This window comes from Myripristis murdjan, chromosome 20 (genome assembly GCF_902150065.1).
Source record: "Myripristis murdjan chromosome 20, fMyrMur1.1, whole genome shotgun sequence".
Lineage (NCBI taxonomy): Eukaryota > Metazoa > Chordata > Actinopteri > Holocentriformes > Holocentridae > Myripristis > Myripristis murdjan.
This window is the reverse complement of record NC_043999.1, coordinates 2371128-2391769: the sequence shown is the minus strand read 5'-3', so window position 1 is coordinate 2391769 and position 20642 is coordinate 2371128. Positions and strand designations below refer to the sequence as shown.

The following is a 20642-nucleotide window of genomic DNA, read 5'->3' as shown; positions in this document are numbered from 1 at the left end:
AGCCTGTAAAAATCATACTTTAATTCCAGATGTCGTGGCTACGCTCCTCTATAGTTTTTGAGCAAATTTGGCTTCATTATATATCTATCTATATATTTATAGTTTAATTGTCTCTGAAATGGCAGGACGGGAATATTTTGGATTCGGGGATATCATGAAATCTTTTCAAATTTGCTGCACTCTGTCATGACGCCTGGAGGAGGAGCCCTGTTGATTTTGACCTTCTTTGACACTTTTGCTTATAGCAAAAGTGTTGTTTGGATCACCATCACCATCTGTGATTCTGTAGATTCTTCTGACATTTTTATGAACTAATATGCTTCCTCCGGGTAAATTATTGTCCCAAACAAAGAAATAAAGCATCAGTTACAAATGTTATTTCAGTTGTGAGGCTTGGCGTGGCCCTGCAGTGGAAAAGTCCCCTGTGTTTTGTTCTGGAAAGTGTTTGTCTGCTGTCGGCCGAGGCTGAACGTGCCGCCATCACACGTTTGGAAAGAACTGAGACTCACACACCGACCACCTGCCGCCAGTCAGACGCTGGCAGATCAGGTGTTTGTTAGACACTTCAGCAGGAGAACAGCCATCCCTCAGACCCTCAGCTTTAAATGAACAATCCAGCTGACGGACATTTGACTTCCTAATGAAATGATCTGGTGTATCCGACAGGCGGGGGCGGGTTCCTGCCCTGTGCAGTGCTGTTGGTTGGTTTTGATGTTGTTGCTGTCGGTTGGAAACCTTGCATCTCCAAAATGTCTCAGGAGCTATAAAAAAAAAAACACACTGCAAAAACGCAAAATCTTACCAAGATTATTTGTCTTATTTCAAGTCAAAAATGTCTTATTTCGAGTCAAAATATCTCATTACACTTAAAATAAGACATGATCACCTCAGAAGTAACTTGTTTTTAGACAATTTTCACCTGTTTCAAGTGAAAATTTGCTTGTAACAAGTGAAAATTTGCTTGTTTCATTGGCAAAATTTGCCAGTGGAAAAAGTGAAAATTCACTTGAAATAAGTGAAAATCAGCTAGAAACAAGAAACAAATTTTGCCAATGAAACAAGCAAATTTTTACTTGTTTCAAGCAAATTTTCACTTGAAACAAGAGACAGTTGTCTAAAAACAAGTTACTTCTGAGGTGATCATGTCTTATTTTAAGTGTAATGAGATATTTTGACTAGTAATAAGACATTTTTGACTTGAAATAAGACAAATAATCTTGGTAAGATTTTGAGTTTTTGCAGTGCAGCTGTGGTGTCAGGCTGATGGAAGAGGCATATCTGAGTGTTTCCAGTGGGTTTTGAATGGGTCTGGGCTCTGCCAAGGACCACATGATACAACACATGACCCCACAACACGATTTGATTTGCGTCTTGTTGACATCGCAGTGCTAAACAGAACTGGCCAAAAAGGTATTAAAAAAAAAAAATATATATATAGCATGAGATATGAGCTACTGCACAACACCTGGGGACACCAATCAAGTACATAACATATGAGGTGATTAATCAGGGGACAAACTGATGTAGTCGTTTAAGTCAAAGTCAGACTTAGGCTGATGAAAAATAATATCGCAGTGCTCAGTTTTTGTTGCGTAGCTCTCGTCTTGAAAAGGTCTCATCAGCCTAAAATGTCGGGTGTCTTCCACCGACGATGACACATGAAACCCTTCGTCTGTAGTAAAACACAGAGTCATCAACTCTGGAGTTACAAGGTTTTCACAGGACGGCAGCGACATGACAGCGGCCTGGACTTAAAGATGATGATGATGATGATGATGATGATGGTGATGATGATGATGATGATGATGGTGGTGGTGATGATGATGATGATGATGATGATGATGATGGTTAAAGTTTCTGGAGGTAACTTTCCCCCCCTCACACGGAGGGTCTGAGCCAAACTAAATCCACCAAGAGCAAAAACTCCTGGGGTCGGGATCTCATTTCTTAAAATTGTTAAAATTGTTAAAATTAATTTAGCGTAGCTTAGCGTAGCTCCAGTACATCCTGCTAGCTTAGCTTAGCATAGCTGCAGAACTTCCTGCTCTGCCGTTCAATATCAACGCCACATGCATGAGGGTGGGAGGGGCTTAGAGGAGGTGGGAAGAGTTTGGAAGAGGTGGGATGGGCTTGAATGAGGGACTGACTCTCAGATGGGAGGAGTTTGTAAGAGGTGGGAGGAGCTTGGATGAAGGACTGCCTCAAGTGGAGGCATTTGGAGGAGGGGCTGACTCTTAGGTGGGAGGGGCTTGGAGGGTGTGGGAGGGGCTGACTCTCAGATGGGAGGGTCTTGGAGGATGTGGGAGGAACTGACTCTCAGGTGGGAGGGGCTTGGAGGATGTGGGAGGGGCTGACTCTCAGGTGGGGAGGGGCTTGGAGGATGTGGGAGGGGCTGACTCTCAGGTGGGAGGGGCTTGGAGGATGTGGGAGGGGCTGAAAAGCTCTTTTGAGTTCAAATTCTCTCCATATTTTCCACCTGTCCTGTAAAGTTGCCTCCACAAGCTTCGGCGTTGCAGCTGTCTGTGTGTTTGAGTCGATCTGCCGCCGCCTCTCGCTGTGTGGCGTGAACACGACTCTCGCCGTAGATTCCCCTTTAACTCTCCTGCCTGCTCCCCTCTGATCTCCCCCTCCCAGAGCATCACTCTCTGCTCCCTGCTGTGATACAGGCTGATCTGCCATTTCTCTCTGTAACATCTTTGATCGTTTTCATGTCCACAAACTCGCAATATTTCATGCATCTTGTGTGTTTAGCTGCTGCTGATCTTTACGACGTACTTCATGAAACATATCCTCCTACACATGAAGTGATGATGACCTCACAGTTTAATTATAATCTCCAGCGTGAAAGCGAAGCGTGCAGAGTGACAGATGAAGTGTTTGCACGTTAATATTGAGACGGTGACCTCATCGTGGTTAAAGACAGGATGTGTGTTTTGCATGCAGACACAGTGTGATGCTGCTGTGTTTACACTCACACACACACACACACACACACACATTAATGGACTAGACATCGCTATGACACAAAAATATGTACAGGTGATTATTTTAAAATGATGTTTTAATCTCACCGCTTTGAATTGATTTGATAAGTATGACAGCTAGACCAAACCACAATGAAGACAAAAATTGGAAAATTGGAAAATAAAAAAAAATAAAAAAAAAAAATGTCTACAACTTCGTATTAGGGCCTCTGTAGGGAAAAAAATTGAGTTTTGTTCTCCTAAATTTACGGCTTTAATCTCAGAATTTCTACGTTTTTTCTTGCAAATCTTTAAATTTATAATCTCAGAATTTTTTATTTTTTTTCTTGCAAATCTTTAACTTCATAATCTCAGAATTTCTGATTTTTTTTTTCTTGCAAGTCTTTAACTTCATAATCTCAGAATTTTTGAGTTTTTTCTTCTGTTTTTTTCTAGTAAATGTACCACTTGAATCTCAAAAATTCTGAGTTTTTTTCTGAGAATATTAACCCCTTTGGCTGCATAATTTTTTTTCCCCACATTGGCCCTAACACACGGTCGCAGAATTTCAGCCAACAGAGTGGAAGTGTTTTATTTAGTGAAGGCTGTTGTTTCCTGTGGGTGTTTGAGCTTTGGGTCGATGTGCTCTGTGTGTCGCTCACTCGCTCTCCTGTCTGCTGGATCAGATGAGAAGAAGCTGAGAGGTGCTGCTCTCAGGAGAGAGAGGCTGAGGGAAGGTACGCACCGTGTGTGTGTGTGTGTGTGTGTGTGTTTGTGTGTCTTTTGGACCCTCTGTATGTTCAGAAGCCACACACTCCCTCACCTGCACCCCACTGCTTTGTTTCCTGTAGCGGACAAGAGAGACGTGAAGAAGAGGGGCAGAGGTAAAGGTAGCAGGCCTGCTCTCCTGCATGCTGCTGGGCTGACTGAGCGTGTAGAGCAAGGCACTAACTCTGCCAGGGTTGATGGTTCAAATCCCACACAGAAATGGCCTCCAGCACATAATGACCCCACAGGTCGTTTGTACAGCGGCTTATTACGACCTGTAGTTACAGTTTAAATCCAGGCGCCCTCTAGTGGCTGTAACGTGGTGTAGTGTTGACGGAGCTACAGAATCCACATGAGGAGGCTGGTGGGGCGCAGACCTGTCAATCAACACCCCATAACCTTAACCATTACGACAGGTGTTTCCCTAAACCTAACATTAACCATCTCCTCACAGTGGCTACCTATGCTATGATTGATTTGATGAAAGATAAAATAATAATAACTTTTTCGTATCGCACTTTTCTCAATAGGGCAGAGTGCAAGAATAATAAATAAAACAGTGGAACTTAAGGGATAAGAAAAGCAAAACTACACAATGAAAGAGGGAAAACGGGTTAAAAACAATTAAAGAAACAATAAAAGAAAGAGCAAACACGCGGCAGCAGGTGGGAGGATGGAGGTCGTGTGTATTTTTCAGTGAGTTATGAAAATGCGATGACTAACTCTGTAACTCGTGTCGGCTTGTTTGTTTCTGAGTGAAGTTTCCCGCCTGCCGTCTCTGACTGTAGTGACTTTTTTTTTTTTTGGTCAGGAATTAAAACAAAAGTTTGTCTGGTTTCAGTTTTTCAGTGTAACTCACAGGTGTGGCTTCTGCTGCTGGCATGTGTGACTTTCCTGAATCAGTACCAAACCCTCTGGTGTGTGTGTGTGCGTGTGTGTGTGTGTGTGTGTGTGTGTGTGTGTGTGTGTTTGCCAGAAGAGAAGACCGTAGATGTCCCCATTCCAGAGGTTAAACTGCCAAAAGGTAGCTCTCAACAACAACTTATGAATCGTGCAAAGATTGTTAAATGAAAAAAAAAAAAAACTCCTAAGAAATCAGGAACAACCTAAATGTGTCGTTCGTGCTCATTTCCATCCATCCGTCTGTATTTTTACATTTGTCAGTGGGGCTTTCCTGCACCTACACGATACCTTCAGGAATCGATGGGTAAAGCAGAGGGTTTGGATAAAAATGCATCACCAGATTTCTTCTTTTAATCAAAGTGTTTATGTACTTTGTTCCAGCAGTAATTCCTTGGTACCTTCTTATTCTTACTTTGTGTTTCATGGTGATAAAAGGTATTTACCTGGTAAATCCCCTGTACCTGAGGGGAGTGCAGAAAGACGGGTCATTGGGCAAGAAGATCAGCATTTTGGGTTTTCAGATGAAGACAGGTAGATGGATAGATCGACAGACAGGTACTTTAATGTCTGAAACTGATCAGAATGTTTTTTTTTTTTTTTGCTTCTCAATTGGGGCAGTTTTCACAAACAACAAGACAAAACATACTGTCACATTGCTTGGATAAACCTGCAAAAATATTAAAATGACATTGTTGAAGCAGAGAAAAAAGTCATGAAAACATAAAGTCCCTGGCCTCATCTCGAGCAGCGGCTCTGAAACACGTTCATGTCAACACCTTTCAGGTTTACCTTTGGCCTGTATGAGAACACCAACCCTCTTTGATGAGCTTTTATCTGGAAAAAAAAAATGTCTGCCAAGATCTTTGTTGTGGTTTTGTGTTTTGGAACCGAACAGAACAGCTGTTACAAGAGTGACACCTCCAGTCTACCTTTAATAAAGTAAAGGTGAAATCCTGCCTCTGATTTTCTGATTTTCTTTGGGACCCCAGGGAAACCCCTCATGGACCCCTGGAGGTGCCCGGACCCCACTTTGGGAACCACTAGCCTTGAAATAGAGTTTACTGAGCAGAATCTGTTGTGGTGAAAATTTCAACCTGATGGATTCCCTCTTGTTGTGTTAGGAAGGAGCTTCACCTCATCGCCTCATATCTGCTGGAAAATAAAGAACAAACAATACACAAATAGATTTGAGCTGATGAGCTTTTTTTTGTTTTGTTTTGTTTTTTTTTGTTTTTATTGTCTCAGACGAGAAGCTGGGGAAGACAAACGCCTCCCGAGGTACCACAGCCTGCCGCCGCATGCTGCAGCCTGACGGTTTCATTTTGCACAGAGTTTTGATTTAACACGACTAACGACTGAAGTGAAGCCTGACGGCCACCGACTCACAGCTCCTCCTCTCCCCGTGAAGGATAAAGGGACACTGCACCCATTTTGAAAATTATTTCAGCCTGATATCCAGACATCATGAGTCCTGCTGTCATTCAGCGGCTCTTACACTGCAAAAACTCAAAATCTTACCAAGATTATTTGTCTTATTTCAAGTCAAAAATGTCTTATTTCTAGTCAAAATATCTCATTACACTTAAAATAAGACATGATCACCTCAGAAGTAACTTGTTTTTAGACAATTTTCACTTGTTTCAAGTGAAAATTTGCTTGTTTCATTGGCAAAAGTTGTTTCTTGTTTCTAGCTAATTTTCACTTATTTCAAGTGAATTTTCACTTTTTCCACTGGCAAATTTTGCCAATGAAACAAGAGACAATTGTCTCAAAACAAGTTACTTCTGAGGTGATCATGTCTTATTTTAAGTGTAATGAGATATTTTGACTATTGACTACTAAATAAGACATTTTTACTTGAAATAAAACAAATAATCTTGGTAAGATTTTGCGTTTTTGCAGTGTAGTCCAGTCATTTTAGGCCAAAATTGGGGTCAACCTAGGACAAAGTGCAAGAGAAACAAACTCAACTGATTTTGTATCCTCAGTATGTCCTGAGTGAGGGGGAAAAAGTCCCAAGAAATCCCATTGGTGGAAAGTTTTGAAAATCACCTATTTATGACCACATATTACCAAAAAACACTGTTTTTAACACACAGGGGAAAGGGGTTCAACATTTTACTTTCAGATATCACTATAAAAATTCACAAGTTGATTACACACACAAAGACAAGAAAAAAAGTCAATTACAAGTTCTTTGAATTATTCTGTTTACACATGCATATCACACATTATCTGATTTGATATGCACTAATAAGGAATATAAGGAATAAATGCCAGAACAGATATTTAAACAGTGAATTAAAAGGTTGTATATTTCCACCAATGGGATTTCTTGGGACTTTTCCCCTCACTCAGGACAAACTGAGGATACTAAATCAGTTGAGTTTGCTTCTCTTGCAGTTTGTCTGAGGTTTCTTTCATAAAACAACTGGACTCTCTGGCTCGCGTCTCTGTTACTGAGGTCAGCGCTCGTTCCACCTGGAGGCCCAGAACCAATCAGTGAACCAATCAGAGCAGGTTAACCGCTCGCATCATCAGGCATCGCCACGACGACAGTCACTTTTAGTCCGGCTTATTGTTTTCACCTCATTCATGCAGAAGAAATCATCACATTTAGCTCGCTGTCAGAGAGATCACATGACATGTTTGTTTCCTCTCACCGGGCGCTGTGAGGGCGCCAGAGGGTTTGTCCACCAGCCAATCAGGAGATCTTTCACCGATCCTGATCCAATAAAATCTCCCCTGTGGAAGGAGAGCAGCTCCAGACCTCAGGATCGGCCACGACTCCTCAGGTCTGGATCCAAAAATGTGGAAGTGTCAGTTCACGAGGGCTGGATGCAGTAATGATATTAATATTAGCAGGTTTCCAGGCTAATGCTAGCTGCTATGTGAGTGCTGGCTACTGGCTGGATGCTCCACATGCTAACCGTTAGCCGTTAGCCTCTTTCCCCCCGGCTAACGCTCTCAAACATAACCACCTTAATCCACTCAGAGAAGGTGGACCATCTCTTTACTCTTTACAGGTGTGGCTTTCCCAAACCTAAAATGCACATACGGCTACCGAGTGCACAGGGATCATACTTTTGCTCATATTTCTGTTTTTAACTGTATTTTTCTTGTTATCAAGATCCAGAGAAATCCAGTAACTTCTGCACTTTGTGTCTGAGGACCGCACAAGAAAATAGTTTTCCCATTGATTTAGGAAAAAATCTAATTTTTACACCATTTCAAGCTGTAAAAATTCTGCTGCACGTCGTTAATCTCAAACTTTGTTTATATAAATTAGAGTGGATTAAAGTGGTTATTTTTTTATTTAGCATTTGTAGCATCTAGTCAGTATCCAGCACTCAGACAACACCACTGCTGTCCTGTGTAACAGCTTTTCAAAATGGGTGAACTATCCCTTTAAAATGACTGTTGAATGCTTTGACCTGTGGGGGGAAATTTGAATTCTCCAGTTCTCCTGCCTGAAGATGTGTTTTCTGCGTCGGCTGCATGCGCGTGAGTGTGCACGTCGTGTCCCGCCGCCGCTAAAACGCCGTCTCCCCCGCCGCAGACCGTCCAATCAGAGGCCTCGGCCTGAGGGTTCGCTCCGCCCTGCTCCAGGAGCTCCGGCTCATCCACGAAAAGATGGAGGCCAAGAGGATCGCTCGCATGGCCCTCGCCGAGGTCAGGGCCGCCGCCGCCGAGGAGGACGAGCACAGGGAGCTGGCCTGGGCCATGAAGATGGAGAGACTGGAGGCCGAGAGACAGCAGCTCAGAGAGGAGAGAGAGAGGGAGAGAGAGAGGGAGAAGGAGAGGGAGAAGGAGAGAGAGAAGGAGAGGGAAGAGCAAGAGCGAAAAGCCAAAGAGAAAGAGGAGATGGAGAGGCTGGCCAAAGAAAAGGCTGCCAGAGAAGAGAGGGAGCGACTGGAGCAGGAGAAGGAGGAGAGGAAGAGGATGGAGAGAGAGAAGATGGAGAGAGAGAAAGCCGAAAAGGAGAGGACGGAGAGAGAGCGTATTGCCAAAGAAAGAGAGAGAGCAGCAAGGGAGAAGGAGAGGATGGAGAGAGAAAGAGCTGAAAAGGAGAGAGTAGAAAGAGAGAAAGCCGAAAAAGAGAGGATGGAGAGGGAGCGCATCGCGAAGGAAAGGGAGAGAATCGCCCGGGAGAAGGAGAGGATGGAGAGAGAGAGAGCTGAAAAGGAGAGAATAGAGAAAGAGAGAGCTGAAAAGGGGAGGATGGAGAAGGAGAAAGCCGAGAAAGAGAGGATGGAGAGGGAGAGGATCGCGAAGGAAAGGGAGAGGATCGCCCGGGAGAAGGAGAGGATGGAGAGAGAGAGAGCTGAAAAGGAAAGAATAGAGAAGGAGCGTATTGCTAAAGAAAGAGAGAGAATAGCCAGGGAAAAGGAAAGGATGGAGAGAGAAAAAGAGAGAATGGAGAAAGAGAGAGCTGAGAAGGAGAGGATGGAGAGGGAGCGCATCGCCAAGGAAAGAGAGAGAATCGCCCGGGAGAAAGAGAGGATGGAGAGAGAGAGAGCAGAGAAAGAAAGACTGGAGAGAGAGAGAGCAGAGAAAGAAAGACTGGAGAGAGAACGGGTCGCTCGGGAAAGAGAGAGAATCGCCCGGGAGAAGGAGAGGATGGAGAGAGAGAGGGTGGAAAAGGAGAGACTGGAGAAAGAACGACTGGCCAAAGAGAGGGCAGAGAAAGAAAGAGTGGAGAGAGAGAGACTCGCAAAGGAAAGAGAGAGAATCGCCCGGGAGAAAGAAAGGATGGAGAGAGAGAGGGCGGAAAAGGAGAGGCTGGAGAGAGAGAGAGCAGAAAAAGAAAGAATGGAGAGAGAGAGAGCAGAGAAAGAAAGACTAGAGAGAGAACGAATCGCCAAGGAAAGAGAGAGAGTCGCCCGGGAGAAGGAGAGGATGGAGAGAGAGAGGGTGGAAAAAGAAAGGATGGAGAAAGAGAGAGCAGAGAAAGAAAGAGCTGCTAAAGAACAGGAAGAGAGGGAGAGGACGGAGCGAGAGAAACAAGAGAAGGAGAGACTCGAGAAGGAGAGACAGGCCAGAGAGAGGGAGCGCATCGCCAAGGAGAGAGAGAGAGCAGAGAAAGAAAGACTAGAGAGAGAACGAATCGCCAAGGAAAGAGAGAGAGTCGCCCGGGAGAAGGAGAGGACGGAGAGAGAGAGAGCAGAGAAAGAGAGAGCAGCCCAGGAGAAGGCGGAGAGAGAGAGGGCCAAGAAGGAGAGAGCGGCGGCGGTGACGGACGAGCGAGAGAAACCGGACGGAGGCAGAGAGAGAAAGAAGGAGGAGGCCGTTCGGTTTCCCGAGCGGAACGTGAACGCCACGCAGCCCAAAGCCACGGCGGCGGCGGCGAGGGCGGGGGGGGGTGGCGGCGTCACGGGAGAGGACGGAGAGAGAGAGCGTGGCACCACGGGAGAGGACGGAGAGAGAGAGCGTGGCACCACGGGAGAGGACGGAGAGAGAGAGCGTGGCACCACGGGAGAGGACGGAGAGAGAGAGCGCGGCGGCACGGGAGAGGACGGAGAGAGAGAGCGTGGCGGCGGTCAGGAGAGAGGAGAAGATGGCCGCCGGAGGGAAGGGCAAATGACACCTTCTCGGCACGCGATGATGATGATGATGATGTCATAACTCGGTGCTCGAACTCTGATTGGCTTGGGGGCGTGTGCAGGACAGGTGAGGGCGGGGCGGCGAGCTGCGGCTGCTCTTCCCATGATTCAACAGGTGCATCCAGGCGGAAACTGAGACAGGTGGTGTGAGACAGACGGGTGGTGTGAGACAGGTGGTGTGAGACAGACAGGTGGTGTGAGACGGGTGGTGTGAGACAGACAGGTGGTGTGAGACAGGTGGTGTGAGACAGACAGGTGGTGTGAGACGGGTGGTGTGAGACAGACAGGTGGTGTGAGACGGGTGGTGTGAGACGGGTGGTGTGAGACAGGTGGTGTGAGACAGGTGGCTCGTTAAATCCTCCATCACTGGATCATCTGCTCGGGGCTTAAAGGTGCATTACACAAAAACTGCTGAGTGTCTCTTTACATGAGGACCCTTTAGACTCAACTGCAGCAGTGTGGCTGTAATCTGACGTGTAATCTAATGTGTAATCTAATGAATAATCCAGTGTATAATCTAATGTATAATCTAATGTGTGTGCCAAACATCCGTGTGTGGCCTCGGGTCATATTGACGTTAGTAAAAAATAACCCGGGCCGTGTGAAGGTCTCATGAACGAGTGTGGCCTGCTGACTGATGTGAGTGTGTGTGTGTGTGTGTGTGTGTGTGTGTGTGTGTGTGTGTGTGTGTGACAGATATGGTAGATATGGTGAGCTCTTCCACCTCCAAGATGGAAATGTGTGTGTCCACCTCCAGGGGGCGACACAGAGGCTAAAACAGAGTCAAATGAACAGCGGTCAATGGGACTTTTACAGAAAATCAACAAATAATTTTTTTGTTCTTTGTGTCATTTCACATTTCTACGAGCTCAGATCAAGGAACCATTTAGGAACCAAATGATTTCCAAATGATCAATATCTGGAATCAAATGGACTGATCAGTTTCTAGCGTTTAGCCCCACTGAGCGCCGTGGGCTCATGGGCTCAGGTTTCTCTCTCTCTCTCTCTTTGGTCCAGCCCTCTCTTGTTTTTGCGTAGTGCACCTTTAATGTGACTGCACAGGGGAAAAATCAATTCAATAAAAGTTTGTTTTACAAGCAGACACAGAAGCGTGACGCCCCCTGCTGTCCGGTCCGAGCCGCCGCCCTGTTCCTGAATGCAACACATGAATCAGAAGCAGCAAACTGAACTCAAACTGTTAAAGTTTTCAGATTTATAAAGATTTATAAAACATCGGCTTCTCACAGTCACCTGAGAGGTTTAACCCCCTGAACCCCAAACCCACCGGCGGGATAGAAAGACATGTATTTTTAAAAAAAAAAAAAACGCCCAAATTCAATCGTTTATCATAGCTGGAAGCTTTAAAACCTATTTTTTCCGACGGTCCCTGAATGCAACATGTCTGACTTCAGTTTAGCGGTAGAAAAAAGGACGAAACTAAGCCTAAAAAAGTGATTTTTCATTTGAATCATTTTATTATACATGCTTCATTCAACAATTCGCCAAAAAATAGTCGTTTACTCAATCCAGATTATTCAAAAAACAGAAAATTCTGCGGTCTTCAGCGGATCTTAGACATCTTGACTGATTCAGGTGAGCCCAACAGTCACGTGACAAAAATTCACTGAATTTCAGTGTGTAGGCAGCAGTAGTAGCATGGAAGGGTGCAAGGCAGTAAAAACGCCTAAGTTTGTACAGGTTGGAAAAATGTTAATATTTCAGGAAATAAATCATGTGAAGCCCTACTTCTTTTTTTCCTGGATCAGTGACACTTGTGGGCACCTGAAAAAATGTTCTGTACATTTATTCCAATGTTTCTCGATTTTTGTAAAATAAATGATAAAAAATTAGTTTGCCTTTTTTTTTTTTTTTAATTTATTTTTGGCCCTATAACTCTTTCATACTGTGGGAAAGACATTTTTGAATGGCTTCATGTGAGAGCCACAGCTGTGCTGTTTCCATAGAGGTGCAGCAGAAAAACAAGCCCACAGTGAGCCAAAATGTGAGGGGAGCAGAAAACACCCCAAAACTGCTTGGGGTTCAGAGGGTTAACAGAACTGATTAAAAAAAACAAAAACAAAAACAAAAAAAAAACCAGCTCTAGTCATGGTTCATATATGTAAAAAAACACAAAGCATGAAAGGGATGGAAAAAAACTGAAAATCACAACAGAACCGTCCATGTGTCAAAGTTTTTCTGAATATTTTGTTTTGTGGTTGCATTCGTGTATCTGCAGACGATCAGGTGCATCAGTATCAGCTGTGAAAATCAATACAAATCACTCCAATATTATGTGTATTGATGACGGAGTTGGCATTTGTGTGATTATTTTTTCCCCCATTGTGTCACTTAATATAATATATAAATGTCACAGCAGCAACAAAGTCAAACTTCCATGTTTTTTTCTTTTATTTTTTTCTTTACATTTACACTGCAGTTCTTACAAAAACGTACATTGGTATTGGCTGTTAGGATTGAGGAAAAAACACAGAAATGAGTGCGTCTGCAGCAGCATGTTGTCGTTTATGCTCAGGTGTCTGACAGGCAGAATCAGTCGGTGTAAAATCAGTTTGTGTCGCGCCTGGTTTTTATTTGAAACTCGTTAAATTTAGCAGAAACCTTCGCATTTCTTTTTCTGTTTTATTTATTTATGCGCCGTCATTCACCTCACGTCCGTGCTGTTTTTGCTGTTTATCAGTGTCATCTTACACAGTACACACCCCGTGTCTGTGTGTGTGTGTGTGTGTGTGTGTGTGCGTGTGTGTGTGTGTGTGTTGTGGGGTCCAGCCCACATCACAGCAGAGGAATAATTGAATCCTTCTTCCGACATGTGAACAGTCCATCTTTGATAAATAAACGTTGCTTTTGAGTCTCTGTCGTGTTTGTTCTCCTTCTCGGCGTGAACAGGAAGTCGAGGAGCGTCACAGCACACACTCAGGGCTTCTTTTAAAGGGCCAGTTCGCTGTTTTGGAGCGCACACACAGAAAAATCAAGGTGCTAACCAAAAATGGTTCTTCAGAGTGACGCCATACAAGAACCATTTTTTCTAAAGTACTTTGTGGACCCACTTTGTTCAGTAAAGAACCTTTTTTTTTTTTTTTTTTTTTTTTAAATGGTTCTTCAGTAAATGGTTCTTTGAGCACTTTAAATAAAATTACTCTCGGTCAGAAAAACAACATGAACATGCCCCCGAACAGCTGAGAGGTGTTATTTTATATTTCACATTGAGCTGCAGTTATTAATCGATCAGTTGATAGACAGAAAATTAATCGACAGCCATTTTTTTTTAATAGGACTTGATGATTATTGAAGTCGCATTTCTGGGTCTTTCATTATAACACTTGTGGTCAGGCAGAACAACGTTTCAGGATGTCAGCTGACGGGCATTTTTCACTGTTTACAAACAAACATGCTAAAAATAATCAGACTTTCGCTCTCTTATGCAGAATGTTAAAACATGCTCAAAACCACACATGCATATGAAACACGAAGCTGAGGTGTAACGGCAGCTGGCAGAGCAGCAGAACGCTGAACGGTGCAGCTGGAGAGGCTTCAGTGTGAATAAAAGTGAACCCTCAGGTTGTCCTGTTTTCCTGGCTGACTCGTATCTGCCTCCTCCACCTCTTCCTCCTCAGACTCCTGCTCGCTCTCTACGCTCCGCTTTGAAAAGAAAAGAGCCTTTTCCTCTCCTTTCTGCTCGCACTTCCTTTCCCAGCACGGGCATCAGGTCGGCTCTGACCTCTGACCTCTGAGCCTTTTCTCTGCTGATTGCTTGCAGTGTTGAAGGTTGTTCTCCTGTGTAAGAGCATCACACCAATAAAATGTCTAAAATGTGAATTATAATAAAGGTTTGGGCTGGTGAACTGATGAAAAGGCTGAGCGCTGGTTTGTGTTTGTGCTCCTCGTGCTGCCTTCACTGGCTTAGGGATAAATGCAGATTCTTTTCAGTGGGAAAAGCTTATAAGCATATAAAGAAGGAGGGGAGAGCCCGTCCTCGAGCGGCGTCTGAGCCCACGTTGGTGCCGAGTGAGGAAAAATTGGGTTGCCATTGTTTTGAATGGGTGTTCTGATTTATTTAACAGGTGAGAGTGTCTGCTAATTAGCTCAAATTTGGTGCATGAGATTGTACCTTTTTAAATCAGTTAAATAAAAAAATATATATATATATAAATTTATTTAAATAATTAAGAAAATAAAAAGTAATTTTAAAATAAACCATTAAAAACTCGAAATTATTATTATTATTAGTAGTAGTAGTATTGTTGTTTGACAGGCGCTCATAATAATAGATAGATAGATAGATAGGTAGATAGGTATACTTTATTGATCCCAAACTGAGAAATTCCCATGTTACAGCAGCATCATCAATAAAAAAAAAAAAAAAACATAAAATAAAATTAAAATTAAGAAGTATACACAATAGAGACTCAATATACTAAATATATACACTAAAGACAATAAGGGCTAATTATATACAATAAACTAACCTAAGAATATGAGATGTTGAAATGTGAGATATACCATAATAATAATAATAATAAATAATACTAAATGAACTTAAACAAGGTTAAAGTTTGTCATGTAAGGAATGAAATGATAAAATTCAAACAAAAGATAAAGTTTGATACACAAATGATGAAAACTGAAAATGAAAGTTAAAATCTGTGACTCAGACGTGCACATGTGAACATCAGGAAATACAACAATGAAAACCAGAGGAGTCAGTCAGAGCGGGGCAGCAGCGGTGTGTGTGTGTGTGTGTGTGTGTGTTTGTGTGTGTCAGAGTCGTCGAGTCGAGCAGCCTGGACACAAAACTTTGTAAAGTGATGGAATAACTCTTGACCTAAAATGACTCGACCTGTGAAACTGAGGCTGCATGGAGCTGAAGGTGTGTGTGTGTGTGTGTGTGTGTGTGTGTGTGTGTGTGTGTGTGTGTGTGTGTGTTACGTGGTGTCTGATTTTTGTAATCCAATGACCAGGGCTGAAAGAGGCGGGCAGACAAGATGCGGGACAGTCATCTGAGGACAGAGCAGGTGAGAACACACACACACACACACACACACACACACACACACACACACACACACTGTTTCTCATTGTCTTTCTCACCTGCACACACCTGCACACACCCTTCTGAACACTTTTACTGTCTATCCCTCCCTCTCCTCTCCTTTCTCTCTGTCTCTCTGTCTCTCTCTCTCTCTCTCACACACACACACACTCACACACACACACACACACTCACACACACTCTGACAAAGCGGAGGTGATACTGACCCGACACCTGAGCCGTCCCGCGGCAGGTGTTTCACCTCGTTCCCACCTGTGAACACAACACGGGCCTGAGGGTGTGTTTAACCCACCAATCAGGGCGCTGCGTCGTGCCCACCGAGAAACTGTGTCACACCAGCAAAACACACACACACACACACACACACACACAGAGAGAAACATATAGAGATAAGCTGCAGTCACATGGAGGCTAAATAAAACCTGATGAGTGGCTCCACCTGCTGGGAAGAGTCTAATCTGCTGGAAATATGAATATAATCTAAATATAATCCAGGCTGAGTCATGCTGGTCAGCGGTGGCGCCCCCATCAGGTCGTCAGTCAGACTGTAAAAATGAAACCCGGCTGCTGGTTTGGACTTTTACACACACTCGTCTTTTCAGAAAACTCGTCTGAACGACTCGAGGTTTGGATTATTATTCAGATTATTAATGGAACTGCAAGGAAATTGAATCAGGTCAGCTGGACTTTTCAGACGTTTCAGCCCTTATCCAAGTGACGAAACCATCAAACCAGTTCATGCTGTTCACTAGACTAGACTGGTAGTCAGACTACCAGCTAATGACTCCCATAGACTTCAAGTCTTTATGCTAAGCTAACAGGAAATGCTACCCATAGGAACTGAACCAGCAGATGCACAGAGGTGAAAACGGGAAAAGAGGATTTCTCCCAGAACGTTGGAGTGTTCCTTTAATGAAACACAGCTCAGAGGTCCAGAAGGTGGAGGAGTTAGAAAACTGAAGTGAAAGAACCTTCATCGTCTCATCACCTCAAATCAAACATGACTCATCAGTTTCTGCTCGTTCACACACATCTCTCTTTTCAACGATTTGAAAACTTCAGGGAGCAGTGAGCCAGAGTCTGACGCAACCAATGAGCAGGCTGCAGAGCCGGAGGGGGCGGGGCCTGCAGAGGACACACCCCCAGACACCCCCACTGAGGAGGCTGCGCCAGGTGTGTGTGTGTGTGTGTGTGTGTGTGTTTTAACAGTGAGAAACCAAACAGTACAAGTGCTAAATAAAGTTTCATTGTCTTGTCACATTCAGGCGTTCATAATTAATCAGAACAGACTGTGAGACGTTCAGAGGACGAGGTGATGTGTTTGGGTTCTGTTGGTTTTTAGAGTGAACATGTTGCCTTGTGTGTGTTTCAGAGAGCACGGCCGCGCCCGACAGCCACGACGAAGGTAAGTCGAGCCGCTGGCCTTCATTCACTGTCAGACTCTTTTTAATGATGGAGGTGTAGAACATGTTTCCTTTCCCTGTAATCCACCACAGACTGAGGCTAACACGCTGAGCTCAAACAGGCCTGCTGTGTGGCTCCTGCATCTGCCTTTAGACCGTCACACACACACACACACACACACATCAGCATCAGCACCGACCGCTCGGGTGGCAGGACATCAGCCGCACACAAGGCTGATGCATGCGGCCTCTGTCCCCCAGTGCATTCTGGGAGATAAACGATAGTTTGAATGAGTCCCTCCAGGATGTCACAGCAGACAGACCTTTGTTAATCCCAAAGAGAGTTCCTGTGCCAGAGGCAGATCAAATAATTACAGTAACTTAAATAAAACAAGATGGTTTAGTGAAAGAATCACCGAAATAGAATAACAAAAATAAGATAAATTAATATGATAAAATAAAAAACATAAAATAAAATTAATAATAAATTAATTAAATACAAAAATAAAAATCACAATGCAATAAATGATATAAAATAAAATTATAATTAAATACATTAAATAAATCTCTGCAATATCTGCTAAAATAAAAACTTCACTGATGTGAGAAAATCCAGCACATCCTAAAGACAATAATGTTTTTAGGGACTGTTGCAGCTTCTCTAAAATAAAAAAAGAAAAAAAAAAAAAAAGAAAAATGCAGTTTATTTTCCAATTTTTTTGGGAGGGGTGTGTTTTTGCAGTGAAATTGAGACCTGATCCAAGAAGAAAAAAGAAAAGGAAAAAAAAAAAAAGACCAGAAAAACCTTTATGAGCAGCAGCTTTTATCTTGTAGCTGTAATCTGCAGCTTGGAGCATTCAGTCTCACTTCCATCCCCAAAGCCGCAGTTTTTTACCTCAGCTTTGGGGTTTTTGGGGGGTTTTTTTTCCGAGCGCTCTGCCGTGAAGCAGGAGGGACTCGGTTTGAGCTGTCGGCGCCCCCTGCTGGTCAGACATCACTGGCTGTGGATGAGACCTGCCCCTGATGAGTCTGTGCTGATGTGACGCTCACTGCTGCCGGCTGCTCTGATGAATGTAACACTGTGGCCTCGCCTGTCTGTCTCTCTCCCTGTCTGTCTCTCTCTGTCTCTCTGTCTCTCCCTGTCTCTCTCTCTGTGTTTCTGTCTCTCTCTCTCTCTCTCTCCCTCTCCTCTCTCTCTCTCTCTCTCTCTCTCTCTCTCTCCCTCTCTCTCTCTCTCTCTCTCTCTCTCTGTGTCTGCCTCTCTTTCTGTCTGTCTGCCGTCTCTCTGACAGTCTCTGGATCTCAGGATGTGGAGTCTGACATCCAAGGTTTGTCCTGCTGCATGTGTTCAGCCGTGTGTGTGTGTGTGTGTGTGTGTGTGCGTGTGTGTGTGTGTGTGTGTGCGTGCGTGCGTGCGTGCGTGCGTGCGTGCGTGCGTGCGTGTGTGTGTGTGTGTGTGTGTGTGTGTGTGTGTGTGTGTGTGTGTGAATGAATGCATGTTGATGAATGAATCCACACGCCTGCATCCATTTCTGCTTCACACACAAACGGACTGAGTTCACCTCTGCAGTGACTAACAGACTCCTGGACACAAACATGGATTTTTTTTTTTGTTTTGTTTTGTTTTGTTTTATTTTTTTGTTTGTTTGTTTGTTTGTTTTTGCATTTCACAGTTTATTTCCCAGCAGGAGAGGAGTTTGATCTGTGTCTCAGTGGAAAAGCCTCTGAATCAGGATTTGACCATGACAAGGCACCAAAAGTCTCCACTGAAACCCAAAGCAGTCAGATTATTTGATTGTTTTAGGGGGAGCTGCTCCTTATGACGGCTTTAATCTCAGGGAATATCTTGCTTTTTTCGCAGATTTGTGAATCTCAGAATTTTTAAGTTTTGGAAGTTTACCACTTTAATCTTGAGTTTTTTGTCGCAAATTTGTGACTTGAAATCTCAGAATTGTCAAGTTGTTGTTCTCATACATTCATTTGTATCTTGTGATTTTATCATTTTAATCTTAGAGAATATTTTGCTTTTTTCTCACAATTTGTGACTTTCATCTCAAAAATTGAGTTTTTTTTTCTCATAGATTTGTGAGTTTGTAATCTCAGAATTTTCTAGTTTTTCTCATAAATTTGTGAGTTTTTTTCTCATGAATCTCCAACTTTAATCTCAGGGAATATCCTTGTTTTTTCTCAGAATATTACCCCCCCACCACGGCTCCATATTTTTTTTCCCACAGTGCAGCGCGACGCCGCCGTAATCTGTCTCACACAGATTACAGCTTCATTCTGGGGAAAACAAACTTTTCTTCTCGTTGGTTCGTAGCGACGCGCTCATTTCAGACTTCAGCAGCCAGCTGTGTGTTTACAGCAGAGGAGAGGCTGAGTGTGTGTGTGTGTGTGTGTGTGTGTGTGTGTGTGTGGGAACATTTGGTCAGAGTCCCTGGAAGTGACATCATCACTCCTCGTCTGTTGTGTCTGATTTCTCACTGTCGCCTTCCTCCTCCTCCTCCTCCTCCTCCTCCTCCTCCTCCTCACCTTCCACCTGCTCCCACACATCCTGCCGCTTCACACCCACCTCCCTGTGTGTGTGTGTGTGTGTGTGTGTGTGTGTGTGTGTCCAGCTGCCGTCCCCCTGCCTGCGTTGGTGGAAGAAGACTTTGTGCCAGGTTGGTTTGAACACACAGCCGTCACCTCATCTATTAACACTGCCACTGATGATGATGATGATGATGATGATGATGATGATGATGATGATGATGATGAATAACATAAGATGAGATTATTTGAACAGTTTTATTTAAAAAAAAAAATCATAGAAAAAGTCAGACAAAATTTTCTCTTCAGCTTTTGATTTGATTTATTTAACTGACTGGATGTGATATTAATAATACTAATAATACTAGTACTGCTACAACTGCTACTAATACTACTACTACTACTACTAATAATAATAATAATAATATTAAGAATCATTCAAGTAGCAGTTTTGAAACAGAATCAGAGTTTTTTAAAAAAAGATAACAGCAGAAGTTAAAACATCAAAAACACACAAACACTGTAACCTGTGATGATGATGATGATGATGATGATGATGATGATGATATGTAAAATAAAATGAGATTATTTGAACAGTTTTATTACAAAAGTAAGATTTTCTCTTCCAGTTTTGAGTTGATGAATTTAACAGATTGACTTCATGTGATGATGATGAGTAATATATGTATATATATATATGAGTAAAAGGTAGATGCAGCCTAAAAGTAGATTTTGAAGAGGGATTCAGGCCTCATGATGTGTGTAATCATTATTTTCATCTTCCCCGGATGATGATGATGATGATGATGATGATGATAATGATAATGATGATAATGATGATGGTGATGATGATGGTGATCTTGTTGTTGTGGAGCGACTCGTCTCAGAGCAGCTCTGCAGTCACAGTTTGGTCACGTGGTGTTTTCTGTTTTCTCCGTCTGATCGATTCATCCATCAGTCACAGTGTGTGTGTTTGTGTGTGTGTGTTCGTGTGTGTGTGTGTGTGTGTGTGTGTGTGTGTGTGTGTGTGTGTGTTGCAGATGACCCTCGTGGCGACAGCGGCGGTCCGGACGGTCAGTGAAACCTCCTCTAATGGAAACACTGCTCACCTCAACACAACACACAGGAGGCGTTTTTTATTTTACAGACATTTTACTTCACTCTCTGAACAGTTCTTACTATAATCATACATTATCTATATATATGTATATATATATATATATATGTGTGTGTGTGTGTGTATATGTATATATATATATATATATATATATATATATATATATATATATATATACACACACACACATATATATATGTGTGTATATATATATATATATATATATATATACATATATACATATATATATGTGTGTGTGTGTGTGTGTGTGTGTGTGTGTGT

At 43.2% G+C, this 20642-nt stretch overlaps 1 protein-coding gene across 2 annotated transcripts in view; it reads left to right on the top strand.

Annotated features, from left to right (window-relative positions):
• Window positions 1-20642, top strand: part of unm_hu7910 (un-named hu7910) — a 66946-nt gene that overhangs the window by 20828 nt on the left and 25476 nt on the right. For both annotated transcript variants that reach the window (XM_030079489.1, XM_030079488.1), the window contains 6 exons: window positions 15217-15270; window positions 16371-16481; window positions 16681-16713; window positions 18004-18039; window positions 19330-19374; window positions 20284-20316. In XM_030079489.1, the coding sequence (XP_029935349.1) occupies window positions 15217-15270; window positions 16371-16481; window positions 16681-16713; window positions 18004-18039; window positions 19330-19374; window positions 20284-20316 (312 nt within the window). The remainder of the gene's footprint in view (window positions 1-15216; window positions 15271-16370; window positions 16482-16680; window positions 16714-18003; window positions 18040-19329; window positions 19375-20283; window positions 20317-20642) is intronic.